At 40.4% G+C, this 21,119-nt stretch overlaps 1 protein-coding gene across 1 annotated transcript in view; it reads left to right on the forward strand.

Annotated features, from left to right (window-relative positions):
- Alg7 (Alg7 dolichyl-phosphate N-acetylglucosaminephosphotransferase) overlaps nucleotides 1-20,762 on the forward strand; it is a 52,475-nt gene extending 31,713 nt beyond the window's left edge. The window contains exons 5-7 of the mRNA XM_067153859.2: nucleotides 9,214-9,402; nucleotides 12,914-13,157; nucleotides 20,570-20,762. Coding sequence (XP_067009960.2) covers nucleotides 9,214-9,402; nucleotides 12,914-13,157; nucleotides 20,570-20,656 — 520 coding nt within the window. The 3' untranslated portion in view covers nucleotides 20,657-20,762. The remainder of the gene's footprint in view (nucleotides 1-9,213; nucleotides 9,403-12,913; nucleotides 13,158-20,569) is intronic.
- The last annotated feature ends 357 nt before the right edge of the window (nucleotides 20,763-21,119 follow it).

Below are 21,119 nucleotides of genomic sequence, written 5' to 3' on the forward strand. Positions count from 1 at the left end.
GAACACCTTGAAAGACTAGAGATAGGAAGTTCATATTCACAGGACATGTGCATTATTATGTTCTGAAGAAATGATTAGCATTTGAACCATGTCGGCCCTCAGGTTCAAGGTCCACATTGATATCTCGGCGCACCACCACTGACTAGTAAAATGTGCCTGCGGCTCTCTCGCTGTCGCTATAAACCGAAGGTAATGGATCAATATGACTTGAGCAGACGTGCAGAATGCCTCGCAGATGTATGTGAGAACTGTACCGTCAGATGAGTGAGTTTGAAAGAGGGCGCATTATTGGCATGGTTGAACGTGATGCATCCATCCGGGAAATTGCTGCTCGTGTGGGACGAAGTGTGTTGGCAGTGCAACCGGTGTGTACAGAATGGTTCACAGAAGGCTGTAGAAAACCACGAGAAGGGTCTGGTCGCACCATCCAGACCATCCCCTTGAGAAGATCGACACCTCATCTGAATGGCATTGCAGGACAGATCTGCATTCTCCTCGGCTCTGGCGCAACAGTGGAACAGTATAATACATTGTACACTATCAGGAGTGACAGTCCGTTGCCGTTTATTACTGTCTGGGTTACCGGCGCGTCGTCCACTTCTCTGCCTACCTTTGACCAATGTGCATAAACATGCTAGACTGTGATGGTGTATGGAACGACATCACTGGGGACAGGAATGGCAGCAGGCAGTGTTTCGGATGAATCCAGGTTGTGTTTGTTTGAAAATGATGGCCGCATTTTGGTTCGCCACAGACAGGGGGAGAGGCATCACATTGACTGCATTCGCACAAGACATACAGTGCCAACTCAAGGCCTTATGGTGTGGGGTACTATTGGGTTCAACCTTAAATCACAGTTGGTAAATGTCCAGGGCACTGTGACCTGTTTGACCTATGTGAATGACATCCTGCGATCCGTAGTCATACCCTTTCTGCACGGCACCCCAGACGCCATATTTCAGCAGGACAATGCGCGACCACGTGTTGCTGCACAAATATGTGTCGTCTTGTTGTCACAGTATGTCAGACTGTTGCCCTGGCCTGCTCGATCACCAGACTAGTCGTCAATCAAAAATGTGTGGGATATAGTGAAACGATTGTTGCGGTGCTGCCAACCACCAAAGATGAACTGTGCAACCAGGTGCATGCAGCATGGATGGCTATACCCCAGGACGCCATTCGCACCATATACACATCGATGCCGTCACCCTTAAAACAAGTTATCAGTGCCCACAGAGGACCCTATGCCCGCTAGGCAACAGGACAAATGCTGACCTTAGGTGACTGAAATGCTAATCGTTTCGAATGAACACTTCCTATCTCTGGTCTTGCTAGTGAACAAGTCAACAGCATGAGAATGTGAGTCCGTGTAGATAGGTCAATATATAGTGGAAAAATGAATAGAGTGCAATATCATTGTTTATAGTGTCTTCATATAGTGACGAAGTGTTGCATGATGCATAGTTGATTTTCTTAATTGGAAGTGGAACTGCTTCGCAAACAACTGAAAATCAGCCCGGATCGAACACAGCACAAGGGAAGCCATATTGTCGACAGTTGAAAATATTAGAGAACTACTAGAGAGACTAAAAGCTCACGACTCCCTTGAAGACTGGTAGACAGAATGGTCGCGGAGAAAACAAATACAACACAGTGCAGCAGCTGTAGCAAGAATGTAAATAACAACAAAGACGCGATAGAGTGTGAATATTGCCGTAGTTGGCAACATTTTGAATGTTCGAGTCTTACAAAGGGAGAATTCGACGTTATGAAAAGAAAAAACAGCAAGCTCGCATGGCTACGCTCAGAATGCAAAACTAAACTTTTGAAAATAACAGATATAGAAGATAGGGTGACAAAGAGACTAGCAACTCAGATGAAAACCATCATAGACTCCATGGTGTAAAGCATACGGGAAACTATAAAGGCAGGAGTCAAGTCAGCATCAGTACCCAACACAGCACACCCTATAGACTCGCTACCAAAAAAACCACGCACTCGAAACCCACCGAATCAGCACTCAGAGAAAGGGCAAGCACACAAGGAAAAGAGCACCCCAAACACGATCAACCAAGAACCAACCATTCCTGTGCTCCAACGTTCACCTGAAGACTCCTTTTCTGGGACAACAAATGGCACATGGACCGAGATCATCAAACAGATGGACAAGACAAAGGATAGTTGGCTCAAAGGACAATACCAGGATGAAGGCAGCACCAAAACAGAAAACATCATCGCACATCTCCAAGAAGGGGGTATCACTGAGAACATCACGAGTGAACAGATAGATACTAGAGGGTGAAACAAGACTTTTAAAGTCAGTTTCAACTTTGACGATCTAGAGAAAACTAAGGACCTACTCTTCTGGCCACGAAACATGATAGTACGACCCTACCATTTTCCAAGACAAGAATCTGGACTCATAACAACCCAAGAACAACTAAGAACCCCCCAGTGACTACCAAATGCCAGTTCACAACAAGAAGACCAAAATAATCCAAGCACTAATGAACTGAGAGGCACGACTGATACTGTTAAATTACAGACACTGCTATGGAACATTGAGGGAATCACAGATGCACTAAACCTTGCTTCGAATCACCTACGACAATGATAGACATTGTAATACTTGCAGAAACCTACCTCAAAAAACACTGGGAAACACAGAATTTCTACTGCCTCCACAGGTATGCATCCCAGGGAGACGAGGGCAGGCCCAAAGGTGGCATTTCCTGCCTCATCAAACCAGCTCTATCGCCATTCACGAAACCATATGAAAACCGACAATGTGATGCTGGTACTAACGAACAAGCTCTCGATACTGTGTGCATACTTCCAACCAGACCTAACAGAAGTGGACGTTATAGACAAACTGGGCACCGCGATGACGAAAGCACCCACCACAAACCCAATACTGATAGCTGGTGACTTCAGCTGCTGCATTGACATCCTGTGCAGGAAAAGAAATGCATTTCTTGAATACCTAGAGGAAGAGGGCCTATCCCTAACGAACGGACGTGACGAAAAGTCATACATAGCTTTCATTGGCACCAGCACCATTGACCACCTCTTTGTAAGCAACGACATAAGAGCATCACATCAAGAAGTGCTATCCAATGTTGTAGCAAGAAAACACCTTCCATTAGAAACTACCCTCTTGGTTAACACCGATGCAAACAGTCAAAACAGCTCCAGAACACCTACATCAAGGAAACTAGACATGGAAAAATTACGCAACGTAGACAAGGAAGGAATAATGAATCAAATCTGGAAACATAGACACCGTACTAACACTGATTGAGAACCACATCAAGGACGCCACTGTAAAAATTCCTCAAAATACAAGAAAAGCAAAACCATGGTTTACCACCAAGTGCTACAATAAGAGGAAGGAGACGCTAGCAGCATTACACGAGATAAAAAGGGCACGAACACAGACAGCAATACAGGAGTATGCCGAGAAAAGAAGATACTATAAGGAAGTAGTAGAAAGAGCAAAAGAAAACTATCAACAACTGAAAGAAGCTCGATTAGTCCAGGAGGCTGAGATAAACCCGTTCTCAGCCCTGAATCCCAGGCGACCCGAATTCCCAAAGGACATCTGATGAAAATGTGGATTCAGCACCTTAACACAACCCTGCAAGCACGAGATACCAGACCTACTCAGAACAACGACCCTTCCCGAACGGCAGTACCGATCACGGCAGAAGAAGTCCTAACCAAGATCAACAGCTACAAAGAAAAGAAAGCATGTGGACTGGACAGTATTCACTATGAGCACCTGAAAGAAGCAGCCCCACTGTTGAAAGAACTGTTAGCAGAACTCATGAACGAATGGATACTTCAAGGCTGCATATCATCGAACTGGAGAAAATCAATGTAATTATTAAATTAATGTAGTAATGGTCCACCTTTCAATACTATATATGTAATATTCTAAATTACATTAATTAGGGACTAGTTTCGGCCTGGGCTGGCCATCTTCAGCCTTAATGTAAAACACCTAATAACTAAACAAATGTACATGCACACAATTGACATAAAAACAAATGAAAACAAATATATACAAAGTGACATTAAAAACTGGGATGAAATATGAATAAATTTGAAAATGAACTAGGTTCTAACATCTTGAGTACCGGTATGTTCATCATTGAGAATAATTTCAAGTATTAAGTATTAATTTATATACACAGAACTGTTAGTTCTAATACTGCTGATCATTTCAATAGGAACTGGTAAATGTTGATCCTGTAGTTTGTCATCAAATCTATATGTGTGGTGTTAGCTATTGTAATCCATTGGACACTGCTGTAAATAGCTGACAGGGAACTGTTAGATGTTGTTTCATCTTCAGTCAAAATAATAAATGAGATGCTCTCATGGTGCTTGTTAAATCTTGCTGAAATGTTGTTGGACATTGTCAGGACAGCACATGAAGATGTGGTTAACACAGATCATTGTGTCTGGTATAAAATTTTTGCGATTCATTGCGGTGCCCATGAAGTTAACCTGATAAATTAGATAAAATTAAATTAATGAATTGAATGAGAGAATGTGTTAGTTAGATGGCATAGGTTATATGAGACTTACCTCTCAATACAGCATGAGGTGTGTGGTCCATTGTTGAGTGTGCTTCAGACTAACTGTTGTGAAATTCAAATGAAAAGGAAGGAGAGGGGAGGGGAAGGTCAGAAGGAGAGGGGTTGGGGAAGGGGGTGGGGGAGGGGGGTTAAGGTGGGGCTGAAGGATGTGGGAAAAAGGATGGTTGTTGAGGAAATGTGCTGTGAATATTATGAAAAACTGAATTATGACTTGTTGGTTTGACATTGCTAAAAATGGGAATTAGAAGGTCAAAAAGGATATTTGGTTTTTCTGAAATTTCATTAAGATTATGATTTGGGTTGAAATATTGATCTAAATGTATGGACCATTACTACATTAATTTAATAATTACATTGTACTTGCAATTCAATACGGATCAGAACAATGAAGTTTATAACCTATGGAGAAAATCAACCTTCAAGATGCTATACAAAGGAAAGGGTAATACAGGAGACCCGAATTCCTATCGAGGTATTGCTTTAAAAACACCACCTTCAAGATATTCACCAAGATACTCACTAGGATACTCACAGAACTACTTGACATGATCCCTGAAGAGCAGTTTGGCTTCCAGAAAGGAAGAAACACTCTACAAGCCATCAGTTGCCTATTAACCGATGTAGAAGACGCGCTGAGACAGACGAGGTGAAAGCTATACACTGTGTTCAACTACACAAAGACATTTGACCTAGTGAACAAAAGTACTTTAATCAGGAAGCTTGAAAACATGATCAGAAAGGACCACTACCTTACGAGGATAATAAAGAACATCCTTCACAAGAATAGCCTGCAAATAGACGACAGTATAGTCCAATCGGAACCAATAGAGCAAATAAATGGTGTACTTCAGGGAGACCCCTTGAGCCCGCTACTGTTCAGCATCGCTACAGCCGATGTCATAGAAGCCATTCACCTCGAGGGAGTGAAGACATATATCTATGCGGACGATATGGTTGTGGCATCACCATCAAAGAAATCCTACAATCGTCCATTGCCACATGGGTTCGGCAAAACAAGATGACACTAAAGTGCACCAAGACAGTAATGCTGGCATTCCGTAAAAGAGGGAAGCTATCCACAAATGACCACATACTAATGGAAGGTGAACTGCTGCCTGTCGTAAATCATTTCAATTACCTAGGAGTAATACTACAAATGCAAGGGAACATCTTCACACGACAAGTCTTGGAAAGAACAACATGCGCCATAAAAGCCATGCAGGACATAATGCAATTGGGAAACCTATCCGTATGAAGCGCCCTCACCAGGATTAATTGATTCAGGAACTGGAAAAAATCCAGAGAAAAGCAGCTTGATTTGTTCTGGGTGATTTCCGAAAAAAGAGTAGCGTAATTATAAATAGGAAAGGAATTCCACCTTATCAATACTTGTTTATTATAACTATTATACTACAGTACCGGTTTCGACCCCCAGTTTTGGGTCATCCTCAGCTGAACAATACATTCACATATAGTACATAGTGGAGAGATGGCGTGGAATCACATCAGTAGACAAATAAGTTTGAGTGGTGTCTATACAAGTCGGAAAGATCACAATATGAAGTTGGAATTCAAGAGGACAAATTGGGGCAAATATTCGTTTATAGGAAGGGGATTTAGGGATTGGAATAACTTACCAAGGGAGATGTTCAATAAATTTCCAGTTTCTTTGCAATCATTTAAAAAAAGGCTAGGAAAACAACAAATAGGGAATCTGCCACCTGGGCGACTGCCCTAAATGCAGATCAGTATTGATTGATTGATTGATTGATTGATTGATTGAAATAGAGTGTTTCTGTTTGGAATTGTTATCTCAGATTTTTTGTATACATTGTAACTCTGATCTGTGCATTACTAACCTTGAAATCCATGCATTTTGTTACAGCTTTTACACAAATCTTTTACTTTAACCCTTTACTGCATATCAATGTCTTGAGGCAACATAGCACTTTACCCCTGTGTAAGTGAATACAGATTGTGGGCAAAAGTAGTTTTACTTTTCAATAAATTTCCAATTTCTTTGCAATCATTTAAGAAACTAGAGAAATGAAATTTAAATTTAAATTTTGATTGTTAAAAGCATAGTTTAAAATAACAAAATTTTTTATGTATATATATTCCATTATGGCAAACCACATTACATACAAGTGTTAAGGTATTAGCCTCAGTTAAGAATTGTTGGTAAATCTGACACACTGAACACTAGTTGAAGTTTAAAGCTTGAAATTTTTGTCACCAAATGCAAATGAAAAGTTTTTCATGCAGCAAAGGGTTAAAATTTTTAGAACCATAGCTACCTTGAAGTAATTTCGGAATTATTGTAAGTTACTGTAAGTTACTGTAAGTTAATAATTTTCTAAGTAGTTGCATGAGTTACACAAGGCTCTAATCTCTCATCTTTGTTGTTCATAGCGTACATGAATCATTTAATAAAAGGTATAAAATTGGAGGCAGGGATTCAGTTAGGTGGAGATGTAAGCAGTTTAGCCTATGCTGATGACTTGATCTTGGAACTTGTAAAGAGGACTAGTGACTACGATATGAAAATGAGCATTTCTAAGAAAAAGTAATGTCGGTAGGGAAGAAACTTACGAGAGTTGAATGTCACGTCAGCAATTCAAAACTGGAACAGGTAGATCGTTTCAAGCATTTAGGACATGTATTCTCCCAGGATGGTAGTATAGTAAGTGAGATTGAATCAAGGTGCAGCAAAGCTAATGCAGTGTGCTTACAGTTGCGATCAGTGGTGTTGTCTAAGAAAGAATCAAGCTCTTGGATGAAATTATATAAACTGATTGGTCGGTTTCCCAGCCGACTTTGCTGTACACGAGTGAAAGATGAGTGGACACAAGATATCTTATTCAAAAGTTAGAGGTGATGGACATGAAAGTAGCATGAAATATTGCTGGTACAGACAGGTTGGATTGGTGGCAGGAGGATATTTGGAATGAGGAGATAAAGGCTGTGTTAGGAATATACTTGATGAATGAGTCCATACAAAGTCCATATGCAGAAACTGACTTCAGTGGTGGGATGTTGTTATGCAAGTGGAAGAAGATAGGCTAAGAGGAGTAGAAGGAGGTTAGAGTCAGTTTTTCTAAGAGATTTGGAACTAAACAAGGCCACAGTAGTTGTTGTAAACAGAGAATTGTGGAGGTGTTTTGTTAATTCATCAAGACTTGCAGACTGAACATTGAAACCCGTTACAGTCTATAATGAAGATGTATATACGAAGGCGGATCAAATATAAATGGGAATTTGAATGTACCGCTGGTGTTAGTAATAATTCTGAGGTGGGGCTTTGCCAGGGTGTTGCTGAGGGTGTTTGGAGAAGGGGTTAGCGTGCGCGAATGACGGTGGAGAGCTGGGTGGCTTCAGTATGGCATGAGTGAGAAAGAGATGCACACGTCTGTTGTGCAATGCATCATTATCAAATTTCTCGCAAAAGAGGGCACCAAACCTTCCGAAATTTTGACACTGTTCCGCGCATAGTCTGGGGAAGAAACACTTTCGCAGACTCAAGTGTATGAGTGGGCTAAAAAATTTGTGGCAGGAAGAGAAACTGTGGAAAATTAACCTCATGAAAGGAGACCGCGGACAAGCATCACTGCAGACAACATTGTTGCCATTCATGACATTGTTGGTGAAGATCGGCGAATAAAAATTTCACAAATTGTTTTAGCCATAAGAATAAGTTAAGGAAGGGTTCAGACCGTAATCCAAGATGAACTCCATTTCAGAAAATTGTCTGCCAGGTGGGTTCCTCGTCTCCTCAACCAGGAACAAAAAACTTTACGTCAGGAACATTTTCAGAGACTCCTGCGTCGCTACAAGGAGGAAGGAGAAGATATCTTGCATCGTACTGTGACTTGTGATGAAAGTTGGATGCTTCATTACACCCCAGAGTCAAAGCAAGCAAGCAAGCAAGCAAGCATGGAGTGGAGCAGAGACGAAGCAGGTCCGGTCAAGGCCAAAACACACCCATCTGCTGGAAAGGTGCCTGCAACCGTTTTCTGGGACTTCGCAGGTGTTTTGCTGGTGGATTTTCTTCAAGAAGAAAGGACAATTAATGCAGCCTATTACTGTCACCTCTTGGATGAAGCAAAAGTTGCGTATCGCAACAAGTGACTCCGGCAACCGATCCGAAACATCATTCTTCTCCATGACAATGCAAGACCACATACTGCTGCTTTAACGCGAAAAAAACTGAAGGAAATTCACTGGACACCTCTGGAACACCCTCTGTACAGTCCAGATTTATCACCCTGTGACTACCATTTGTTCGGACCGCTCAGACAAGATCTAGGAGGACAGCAGTTCGATGATGATGCAAGTAGAAGACATTGTACGCAGCTGGCTTCGTGCACATGGCCCTCTTCTTTCTTTCTATCAGGATGGCATCAATAGAGAAAATGTGTATCGAAGGCAGGACACTATGTAGACAAGTGATCTCTATATGTGTATCATTTTTTGGTTGATGCAATAAATTTTAATAAATAATTCCCATTTATATTTGATCTGCCCTCGTATCTACCTGTATGTATGTATGTATAATCTCTCTCTAAAATTATTTCCCATTAAAATTAAATATATGATGACTCTCTTCTAGGTATCCATCTCGTGTGTTCGTTGGCGACACTTTTTGTTACTTCTCTGGCATGACGTTTGCAGTAGTTGGCATTCTTGGGCATTTTAGCAAGACTATGCTCCTCTTCTTCCTGCCACAGATTCTCAACTTTCTGTATTCAGTGCCGCAGCTGTTCCATTTCCTGCCATGTCCACGGCATCGAATACCAAGGTAATACAGAGGAATACCGTAATTAGTTATTTACTCCTTGCAATAATAATTTCGTGTGGCTATTTCTAGCCGAGTGCAGCCCTTGTAAGGCAGACCCTCTGATGAGGGTGGGCGGCATCTGCCCTGTGTAGGTAACTGCGTGTTATTGTGGTGGAGGATTGTGTTATGTGTGGTGTGTGAGTTGCAGGGATGTTGGGGACAGCACAAACACCCAGCTCTTGGGCCATTGGAATTAACCAGTGAAGGTTAAAATCCCCGACCCGGCCGGGTGTCAAACGTGGGACCCTCTGAACCGAAGGCCAGTACACTGACCATTCAGCCAATGAGTCGAGCACTCCTTGCAATGTAATGAGAGGATGCAGGCAGAATATGAAGACAATTTGGCCAAAATAAATTTTAAGAATTAAAAATATCCTTACATCGGTCTGTTTTAAGACCAACTTTGCTTTACGCTAAATTTTATGATAGAGTGGAGAGTACTGAGGACTCCAGTAAGATAAGTTCCAAAATTCAAGTTTTTAAAAATTTAAATAGAAATAAACATAAATGTTTATAAATATATTTGAGTATATTTAATACAGGCTGATGATCTCTCAAGAACAAAACATGTCATTCTACTTTAATTAAGGTTTTTTTTTTTTTTTCAGATAGTGTATAAATTTATTTATTTCAAAGTTAGTTTCGGCAGACTCAAGAACCTGACAGTTATAAATTAACTGATTCAAAACAGAATAGAAATCGCTTCATATATTACAAAGAGAAAGATTTTAGGCACTGAACTTTCTCCGTTAATATTTAACCCAATTATATGCTCAATTATATCTCACATACTCCACTGCAGCAAGTAGCCCACTTTTTGTACTTGGATAGTATACTATGTTTGCGCTGCAACTGTGAGCAAGATGTGGAGAAGAGAATAGGTGGTTCGACTATCACACCGGGCGTTCATGAATAAAGACCTGCCAGTGACGACGAAAGTCAGGGTGTACCACGCTGTTGTCATCACGACATTGCTGTATGGTTGTGAAACCCTTTACTGACGTGACTTGAGATAGCTTGAGTGTTTCCACCAGTAAAATCTTCGATTCATCCTTAGGATCGAAAGGGGGTAAAATTCCAGACCAATTCATACAAGTTTTATGAGGATGCGATGAAGTAGAAAGCATAGAAAACTTACGTGGAATTCCTTTTAGAGAAGAGATGTGTTCATTACCATGTCCAGGGACCCACCAGCCCGCCGCCAGCAGTACATTTACTTTTATAACCTAACGAGAGTAGTGCACGTGATGTTGCATTGCTGGAATGGCTACTCGCATTGCTGTCGGCCGATGTAAAATACATTGTGATGTCATCCCCATCAATGAAGAGAAGAGCATATCAATAGAATTACATAGGTATTGTATCAACAACGCAGAGATGCACTGCTGACTCATTCTCAAGGCGCTATCTGCCGAGAACATTGTAGTAGGCTTTACTAGTATCCGGCATTCTTAATTAATTAACCTTTTTGTAACCAGCAAAAAAAAAAAAAAAGAAAAGTCATTTTCGTCCAGGCCCTACCCTAACCAGTGCAGACCAATGGTGTTTGCACAGTAAACTAGAGACCTAAGGCTGCTTTGCGACTCTAAACTGGCGCTTACGCTCCCAGACCCCCTTTGCTTGTCCCCATATCACTAGTCTTGTCCAGGCCCTACTCTAACCTATCCAGACCAATGGCCTTGTCCAGCCCCTACACTAACTTATGCAGACCAGTGGCCTTGACCAGGCCCTACTCTAATCTATCCAGACCAATGGCCTTGTCCAGGCCCTACACTAACTTATGCAGACCAATGACCTTGACCAGGCCCTACACTAACCTTTCCAGACCAGTGGCTTTGTCCAGGCTCTATCCTAACCTATCCAGACCAATGGCCTTGTCCAGGCCCTATTCTAACCAATGTAGACCAAAGTTTTAGTCCCTAAGTAGAGAGGTTGGCAGCCTTGTGCAGCAAGAGATCAAGTCATCGGTGAGTCATCTGCGAGAATTAAATATAGGACAGTCATACCACGCGTAGATATTGGCGATGCAAGTGGTAAGCCATGGTAGTAATGTTGCGTGAACAAGACTGGAGTTATAATCAAAAGGGAAGACCATGTCACCAATATTGACGTTCTTGAGACAGCGCATGCCAAGAGCTTAGAATCTTCCATCATTGGTCATCTGCTTAGATAAGTTCCACACCAAATCCTGTATGGTGAACTTTGTTCCAGCACCAGACCTGATGGAGCCCCCATGAGGTGCTAAAAGGACCAACTTAAGCACACTATGAAGATGACAGGTCTCAATCCACAAACCTGGGACACGCTTGCTCAAGACCGTACAATTTGGCGCCGGACCATCCCTGCTGCTGTCAATCTGTTTGAAGGGGAATAACGCAGATGTGAAGAGGCCAGGAGGGAAGCACGAAAACGCCATCCTCCAACAGTTCTGTGCAATCTGTATGGATGCTTATTCCATGCTAGAATTGGGCCTTACCAGGCGAGTTGGCAATGCGGTTAGGGGCGGGCAGCTGTGAGCTTGTATCCAGGAGATAGTGAGTTCGAGCCCCACTGTCGGCAGCCCTGAAGATGGTTTTCCGTGGTTTCCCATGTTCACACCAGGCAAATGCTTCGGCTGTACCCTAATTAAGGCCATGGCCGCTTCCTTCCCAGTTTAGGCCTTTCCTATCCCATTGTCGACATAAGACCTATCTGTGTCGGTGGGATGTAAAGTAAAAAAAAAGGAATTGGTCTGTTCAACCTTCGAAAGTGCATCCACAGACAGAAGTGAATTTATTGGAAGAAGTTAATTACTCAGAAATGAGTTAAAGCCGACGACAACGCTTTTTGACTATACATTTTCTCATTAATGTCATATTTGTCTGGTCTTCATTAACAAAACATTAATTTACTTAATCATTTGTATGTTACGCAGTACTGAAGATATGGGAGTTACAGAGAGAAAATTGACAACAACATCTGATACCATCCAATTAAATAAACAGACTTTTGAAATAAAGTTTTTGACACTACCTGCAGATAAAAGGGTTGCTGCCGACAATGCATTAGGCAAGGCAATAGTAGATGCCGACACACCGTGTGTTTATGGGATGCGTTATCACAACACATGTGTATATGACTGACTAGTGTACGATTGTGTGGAAAAATCAATGAAAAATTGATGATTGTTTTTTAAACCAGTGGAAAGTACCAGAACTCTGCCTGTATGCAAGTACTGAAAGTACATACAGTACTGTAGTGTGTGAGTTTGTTTCATTTTATACATTATTTTAGCCTCCCTTTGGAAACATACAACTGAAGCTCATCTGTACTTTTGTTTCCAATTTATTTATTTTCATTGTTTACCCCTTCTCCAGAACTGCTTATGTCCATACCATTCTGCAATTTCTCCTGTTCTTCTCCAGACTCAGATAAAATAACAGCAAATCTCAAAGTTTTGATATCACCTCCCCGTTTATCTGTTCTTGTGCAGGTACAACACCACTACAGATAAGCTGGAACTCAGTACTACGATGTTCAAAACATCCGACCTCAATTTACTTGGCAGGCTATGCCTCACAGTCCTCAGAACTCTGAGGCTCATTCACTGGAAGGAGCACATCAAAGACAAAGCGGTGACAGTAGAGTGTAATAATTTGACTCTCATTAACTTTGTTCTCCTCTTCACTGGACCTGTGCATGAAGCTACCCTGACAAAAATATTACTTCTTATTCAGGTGAGTGGTATGTAGTCCTGAGAGGGCTCATTTATTTTTAATAATGTATGTTTTACAAGATACAAATCCTGGCAGTTAGCTATGTCGGTATGAAAGGGGTGACGAGCGGTGTGGAGATTGTGCTGAATACATCTCTGCCTGAAAGCATTCACATGCACTATAGTAGTTTCTTGTGCCTGTAACCAATAAATGACACTTCCACACTATCAATTTTTTTCTCCTTAGAAAAGGGGTAAAATCGGAGTTATAACACCAGAGAATCTCACTGTTAAGAATATTAACACAGTTTTAAAACTTTAGTACAATAAAGAAGAAAAGAATCTTGTATTTCTTTCACATCTTGCAACTGCCAGGGGACAGGATTTTAACCCTCTTGGTCATGTTTTTTTTTTTTTTTTTTGACCAAAAATTCTAAAATTTGATACACTTGTTAAATCAAACCTTGTGATTCATTATATCTGAGCTTGGAATGGCTTGGTTGAATAGTTGTAGAGATTTTTAATGTCCATTGTAATGGACATTGTGAGTCAAAGGTTGCAGAGTACAAAACAGTTAATTTTATTTATAGTTTTATTCGATCTATGCACATATTTACAAGTAAATAGAAAATAAATTAATCTTACAATAAGCTTCAAAACAATGTACCAGAAATTCTAAATATGTTCAGTATACACCAAAACATTAATTACAAAAATCAACCACTAAGAAATATATATATCCTGAAAGCAAGATGAGAAATAACACAGAAGTTTGATATGATAATTCAGAACCCAGGTACTTGTTGAGAGAGGATCACCGATGTGTTTCCTGAAGTGAACCAGGTCCACAACGATCAAATTCATGAAATTCATCATCATCTGACAGGATTTCCAGTTCAGATGTGTTTCCAGATTCAGTGAGGGACAAAATATCATCTCCTCCTAAAGCCTTACTCCTGTTAGACACGTCTTTATGTAATATCAGCCTTAAACAAGTAAGATGAATGAATCGACGATATATATGAAACATATACAATAGTATAACATTTGGTTATGTAACTTTTGAGACACAATGTCCATTAGAATGTACATCCCACGAGTAAAGTAAACTAATTTTCTGCAGTTTTTTTCTTGCACATTTCCGAGCATATTAATCTATTTTCTGTACGAAATAATGTTGTATGTACTTCAATACTTGTGTATTATAGTAGAAATTTGGCTTCAGACAGCACACTGGACGTTCATGTCAAAAACTGCAACTGTACTGCAGAGCAATTCCTAGCATTTTCCCCGTAACACCGCCAGATGGCAGGCCAGATGATTCAGCGGTCACACTGCATCAAATATTTCCTGAGCGGATACTGTTATATCGATGTCCATTATAATGAACATGGTGAGCGAAAGGGTTAAGACAACTACAGTAGTGATGGGAAATCTTGGAAAGAAGAAAGGAGAATCGATCCACAAAATTCAGCAAAATCTGAAAGCAGTTGGACTCAAGATAGTAGATGCAAAGAACAATGATAAAGTTACCTCTTTCTAAGGTTTAAAAAAAAAAAACCAATAATAATAATAATAATAATAATAATGGATCTTAAGAATTTAAAAAAATAAAAACGGTTACAGCACTCGCAAGGTTCGACAACTGAAAACTGCGTTACATGTAAATAAACAGGTTGACAAACTTGACAACTATAAAGTACGTGGGAAGCGGCGTGGAACCCTAAAGGGTGGATGGTTGCGTGTGCATTGTTGGGAAAGAAACATAGACGGTAATCACCCTTAAAAATTTTAATTAAATGAACTAACAAACAGCGATTAAAATTGATGAACAAGATCAAAAGCAAACAGCAATACGAAATAAACAAACTCCTTTACAAATTAAGGTAAATTTGCGGATCTTCGTTACAACTTATGTTAATTTCAAATTATTTTGAGAATGGAAAATAGACATAACATAATAACGTAAATGAGATTACACAAAGGGGCATGAACAGATATTAACACAGCAAAGAAAGAGGGAGATTTTAAAAAAACTTCATACAGAGGAGCCAAAACCTAGATTCTCATCTAACACACTTCCAGCAAGAAACATCGGTTTTCGGGGCAAGTTAAGCGGCGCTGAACTACTGGAGGCAAATCCGAGCAAAGGTTATGACATCTTAATTACAATTTTTCTTTCAATAAAAGGAAAATGGAATTGCCTCCAAAATGAAAAAGTGGATGCTTAGCTGAACAGCTAAGTCATATCGATGATTAAATGGCAAATGTGAATACCGAGGGTAAACTCCTATGTGAAAGAAAAAACATTTAAATTAGATCAAGTCCAAAAAAAAAAACAAGGAGAGATAGTGCTTACCGTGAAGTAGGTATCCCATGATGGGACAGAAGCCAAAGCACGTCTGCCCTCTAGGCTGGTCAGTAGCAAAAGACACAGTTGAGAGCTTCGCTACCACGAAGGAGTGAGAAGCCGGAAATGGTGCAACTCCCAAAGTGACCAATCAGACCACTGAATTTACTCCTAACTTTCACAATCACTGATAATAGCTACTTTTATTTAAGCCAATGAGAGTTCTCTTCGAGATCTTCCCTTTTGCATAACAGGAAACAACTCGAAATATACTTCTAAAAACGGCACGTGGCGTACACATTGCCCCGAAAGTAAATACATAATTTCAAAACACACAGCTACATAATACCAAAATTGTTGTTCTTTTTTTAATGTTTATAAGTTCTTTCTTCACAGGTCCAAAATGATAAAACAATTAATCAATTATTTTTAACAATAGATGATTTTTCAAAGGAGTAAGTCCAATTCTCAAATGTCCAAATAATTAGCTATTTTATACAGCATAATTATTTTTTTTTAGAACAATAGATGAGTTTTTCAAATTATAATGAAGAGATTTTGATGACTTCCCCACAGTTGTCCCAGTTCTGGTCACAGATAAAATTAACAGCACCATTCTTAAGACTCACAAATTTTCAGCAGAACTGACACACACAAGGGCTATAGTGACTTCAGAGGAATTGAGAAAATTATGGTTGGAATTATTGAAAAAGTGCTGGGCAGGTCTCAAGAACCAAACGGTGCAAAGTGTATTGATTAGCCAAGAAGTCTATGATAATGTAACCTATGCCTTGCTTTCATTGTGTCCTTGAGAAGGAGATGAGCTGCTCGACTAAGTGGTATGTTCCGAGCTGTCAGTGGAGAGATGGTATGAAATTACATCAGTAGATGACTAAGTTTGAGTGGTGTCTTTAAAAGTAGGAAAGATCACAATATGAAGATAAACTTGGAATTCAAGAGGACAGATTGGGGCAAATATCCATTTGTAGGAAGGGCAGTTGTAATATCTTACCAAGGGAGATGTTCAATAAATTTCCAATTTCTCTGAAATCATTTAAGAAAACCAAGGCTAGGAAACAACAGATAGGGAATCTGCCACCTGGGCGACTGCCCTAAATGCAGATCAGTAATGATTGATTGATTGTTCTGTCTACAAACATGACCAAAATAGTTCATATTTTGTGAGGTTTGAATTTGAATTCTGTTACAAATTTCCTTTGTATGAGATGTAACATTGATTGCATGTGATTACCTTCCTTATCAGTATGGTGACACTCTGGTGTTAACCCAAAATCCGGCCATAAATCTACAGACAGAGGTCCGTTCTGTAGAGTGAAAATGGAATGTTGAAATTAACACGCAGGCAGCCTGAATGTTGTCAAATCTGTGTATCTGTTCAATTGTACCTCATCCATTATGATGTAGTGGGCATTCACTGGAACTGATAAATGTCAGTTCTCTTTAAATTCATTGCAAGGCATTTGTGTCCTGTCCTTAGCCTAAAATTTGCTACTGCTTTCTTCCTGAGATTTCATGTATTTCTTTCCCACTTTTGGAACTCTTTGGCAACTACCTTCTTGTTAATCATCGTTGCCTTTTGAGCTGAGAGGTTTTTCAGCTGCTGTGTTTGAGATGGAGTCTGCTTTGGATGTACGGTGGTGTCTTTCTTGGTCAATGGTCTCCTACAGTATTTCATTTCCAACATGGGAGGGAATCAACTGGAATGCAATAGTTTTTCCAAGGTGTTCAAGAGTCTTTCTTATGGCAGATATCTTTATTGTTTGAGGACACTGATTGTAGTTTAGCTGCTTTAGAGTTAAGGTTTCTTTTTTCCATTTTTTTGTCACATCATTTCGGCCACTTAACATGTTAGTCTTCATGGATTTCCAGTACTCATTCATCTTGGTGGAAAATGCAATTCTTCGCTCTTCAGACCACATCGCGGTAGTTCTTCTTACTCTTTCTGGAAGATCCTTCATCTCATGTAGCCAGGTCCTGAACTTTCTTCTTTCTTGAACCAGCAGGTGGTGGTGGTGATTGATTTAAGAGGAAGTACAACCAGGCAACCATCCTAATCAGCGCTTCAGAGACACCGGTCATATCCTCTTCCAATGCTGTTTCCCATGGAGTGGTACATTTCCAAGTTAGGAGAGGATCAAGAATTCTGTGTGATATTCTGTTGTTGGGCGTTTGAGAGAGATAGCCATAAGGCATAAAATGGCACTTTCTCATAACAAGTGACAGATTTTTAAATTCAGAGCAGCTCTGCATTTTACCTGAGGCAATAATTGCCGTCAGCATTTTGACGTGAGCCGAGGACTGATTCAGGATTTCACACCAAAATACTTAAAATTAATAATTTGATTTTTTCCCCACTTGGTATTGAGAAATGCAGTAGTATCGGTATCATGGCGGTGAGACATCATTACTTTAGTTTCTTTTTTTCAAAGGAAATCTGTAGACCTATAGTTTCAGCTACTTCTTATGATGTTCCAACATGGAGAGGGGTGATTATGATCATCATCATCATCTCTCTGAAGCTGTTGATCTTTCTGTATAAACAATGGAATGACATCTGTCTGTCTGCCTACCTGCCTTTTGGATCATCACCACCTGTAAACTGCTAGGTGTCAGGCTGAGTGGCTCAGACAATTGAGGAACTGGCCTTGTGACCCCGACTTGGCAGGTACGATCCTGGCTCAGTCCAGTGGTATTTGAAGGTGCTCAAATACGTCAGCCTCATTCAGTAGGTTTGCTGGCATGTAAAAGAACTCGTGCAGGACAAAATTCCAGCACCTCGGTGTCTCCAAAAACCGTATAACTGTTGTTAGTGGGACATACAAAACAATAACATTATGGTACTTATTAAACCACTGGGTGGAATTTCATGATCTTTTTCATAAACCTTATCAAAAGGAACTGCCACTTGACTATGTTTTATTTCAAAATATGACCTGAAAATATACTTCTTGCAAAAAATAAAGTGACAGCTTAAAATGAGATGATGTCTATCTGTTTCTTGCTCAGTGACGCCCAAACTGCTGGACCATTTGTGCTGAAATCATTACACTTACTTACTTACTGTTGTTGGTTGAAATATGGTTTGTCTCTGGTGGGATTCGTGAATAGGGGCTGCCTGGCCGAGGCGGTAAAGGCATGCTTGGTTCGCCCGGAAGGACGTGGGTTCGAATCTCCGTCAGGAAGTCGTAAAATTTAAGGAACAAGATTTCCACTTCCCGAGGTGCACATGGCCCTGAGGTTCAATCCTACACCAAAAAATAGTACCAGGTTAATTCCTGGTGGTAAAGACGGCCGGGCGTAGAGCTGACCACTCTACCCCATCAAGTGCTGAGGTTACGGATAGTGGAAGCCTTTACCTTCCACCCCTCCAAGGGCCGTCATGGCCTGTACGGAGATGACTTTGCTTTGCTTTGCTTTTTGGGATTCATGAATACTTTGTTCAGAATATTTTTTATGTCTCAGTACCATGTAAAACACTACTGTATTGAGTTAATTTAAGAAATTGCTCTTTTTTTTTTTCAATCATCCTTCTATGAGAGCAGATTGAAAAGTAATTTGCATTGTAATTTATTTTTAAACATAAAAAGCTGTTTTGGTATGGATGTCCATATCTGGCTAATTGTAAGTTTGAATTTATGCTACAGAAATGGCTCAGACAGGTGCTACTCTGGTGAAGCAAATAGTAACTAGTGAGGACATCCACATCTGAAGACCAGTGAAGTGTATTGTGGTTTCTGTAAGCAAAATTCACTGAGAAATGCTGTACATGTATGGTGGTGTCTGTTTGGATCATAGCAACATGGTGCAAATTCTTCGAAGACAGCTGAGTAAACTTTGCTGATGAACTGTACCTGTTTCAACCCCATCCTCTGCCAGAGACATTGAGTTTGAAATGATTGGCTGGTCATTTGGTATTTCATAACGTAAAAGCATGCTGGGTGTCTGGTAGCCTGTCGAAAGAGCAGAAACGATTTCATGCTCGGACCATATGGTGTGTTATGCTGAAAGAGGTCATGACTTACTGGAAGGTGCGCTACTGGCAATGAATCTTGGGTGTACCACAAGGTAGACCGCTAAGGTGTAGAAACATTCCAATTCCTCACCACCGAAAAAAATTGAAGGTTGTCCAGTCTGTGAAAATATTCCTAGTGATGATATTCTGGAACATGTGTGGCGTATTCTTGGTGGAGTTTCTACTAACTGGGACCACTTTGAATGTTGAAACTTACACTATATCTCTGGCAAAGTTGTCTGTTAGTAATAGACATCCTAACAGAGACGCTGACAATGTCAGATTCCATGACAGTGCTCATTCCCACATTGCAGTATCTGCAGAGGTTTAGAAGTATGGCTGGGAGGAACTTGGTCATCCAGTATACAGTTCCAGATCCTTGCAGCTCTTCAGACCCCCGAAAAAATTCCTACAAGGTCAATATTTCGGTTCAGAAGTTGAAATGTAATCAATCGTGCAGAGGTGGCTGAACTGCCAGAATGTTAACAGTAATGTTATTGGTTTTTACGTCCCATTAACTAATTTGACGGTTTTTGGACATGCCGAGGTGCCAGAATTGTGTCCCACAGGAGTTCTTTTGGGTGCCAATAAAGCTATCAACACAAGACTGACATTAACATTGATGCTTTCAGACATGTTATAGGCTTTTGGGCTTATGCCTTGTCAAGAAAAGAAGGTGAAACTCTTTACGTTTCCCAGAGAACTTTGCTCCGCATCTTCAGAGACTTCCTCGTGGACTGCCCAAAAGCCCATATCATGTCTACGAGACTGACGTATTTGAGCACCTTCAAATACCACCGGACCGAGCCAGGATCGAACGTGCCAAGTTGGGGTCAGAAAGCCAGCGCCTCAACCAGCCGAGCCACTCGGCCCGGTGGTGTACTACCAGAGAATAGAGCTCTGTGTACAAAGCATATTTAACGTGGTGTCTCTTGTTTTTCTAACTCATTAAATATATCATTAAAAGAATGTTGTACATTAAAAAGAATTTATTGAATTTCACATATAGTGTAATATAATAAATTATATGTTACTCTTTTGTTTGCCAAAGGTGGTGTGCAGTATCCTGGCTTTCACCATTCGTTATCCACTGGCGTCGCTGTTCTACGATCCTGAGTATTTCACTCCTGTTAGCTAGTGTGTTACGAGTCCAATTCTTCACATGTTACTTTTTACCAAAGAGACACTTTTCACTAAACATGAGACTTATACATAAAAAGAAATATAGCAGTTTCAGAAAGTTACATCTTTACATTTTTTTAATGTTTCTGTTCCACTTGATCCTCTATTCCGTGTTATTTGTTGATATATTGGTTCTTTTAGTTCAGTTTGTCAGTGCTGATATGTGGCATGAAGCTCTATGCATGTCGCTGAGCACTGAGCGCAATTCCCAAGTGGGGTTCCACAGAACCCTAGGCTTTGCAACACCATGTTACAGTCGTACTGTATGGATGAGAGACTTGGATTGTATGGAAGCAAGATCTCAACAACCTCCTTATCTTTGGTAGAAAAGTCTTGCAGAAGATCTATGGTCCGGTGTAGGATGCAACCATGGAGGAGTGGTGCATATGATGACATAATTGTGAGCTGGAGGACTCCTA

This window comes from Anabrus simplex, chromosome 9 (genome assembly GCF_040414725.1).
Source record: "Anabrus simplex isolate iqAnaSimp1 chromosome 9, ASM4041472v1, whole genome shotgun sequence".
In the NCBI taxonomy this organism is placed as follows: domain Eukaryota; kingdom Metazoa; phylum Arthropoda; class Insecta; order Orthoptera; family Tettigoniidae; genus Anabrus; species Anabrus simplex.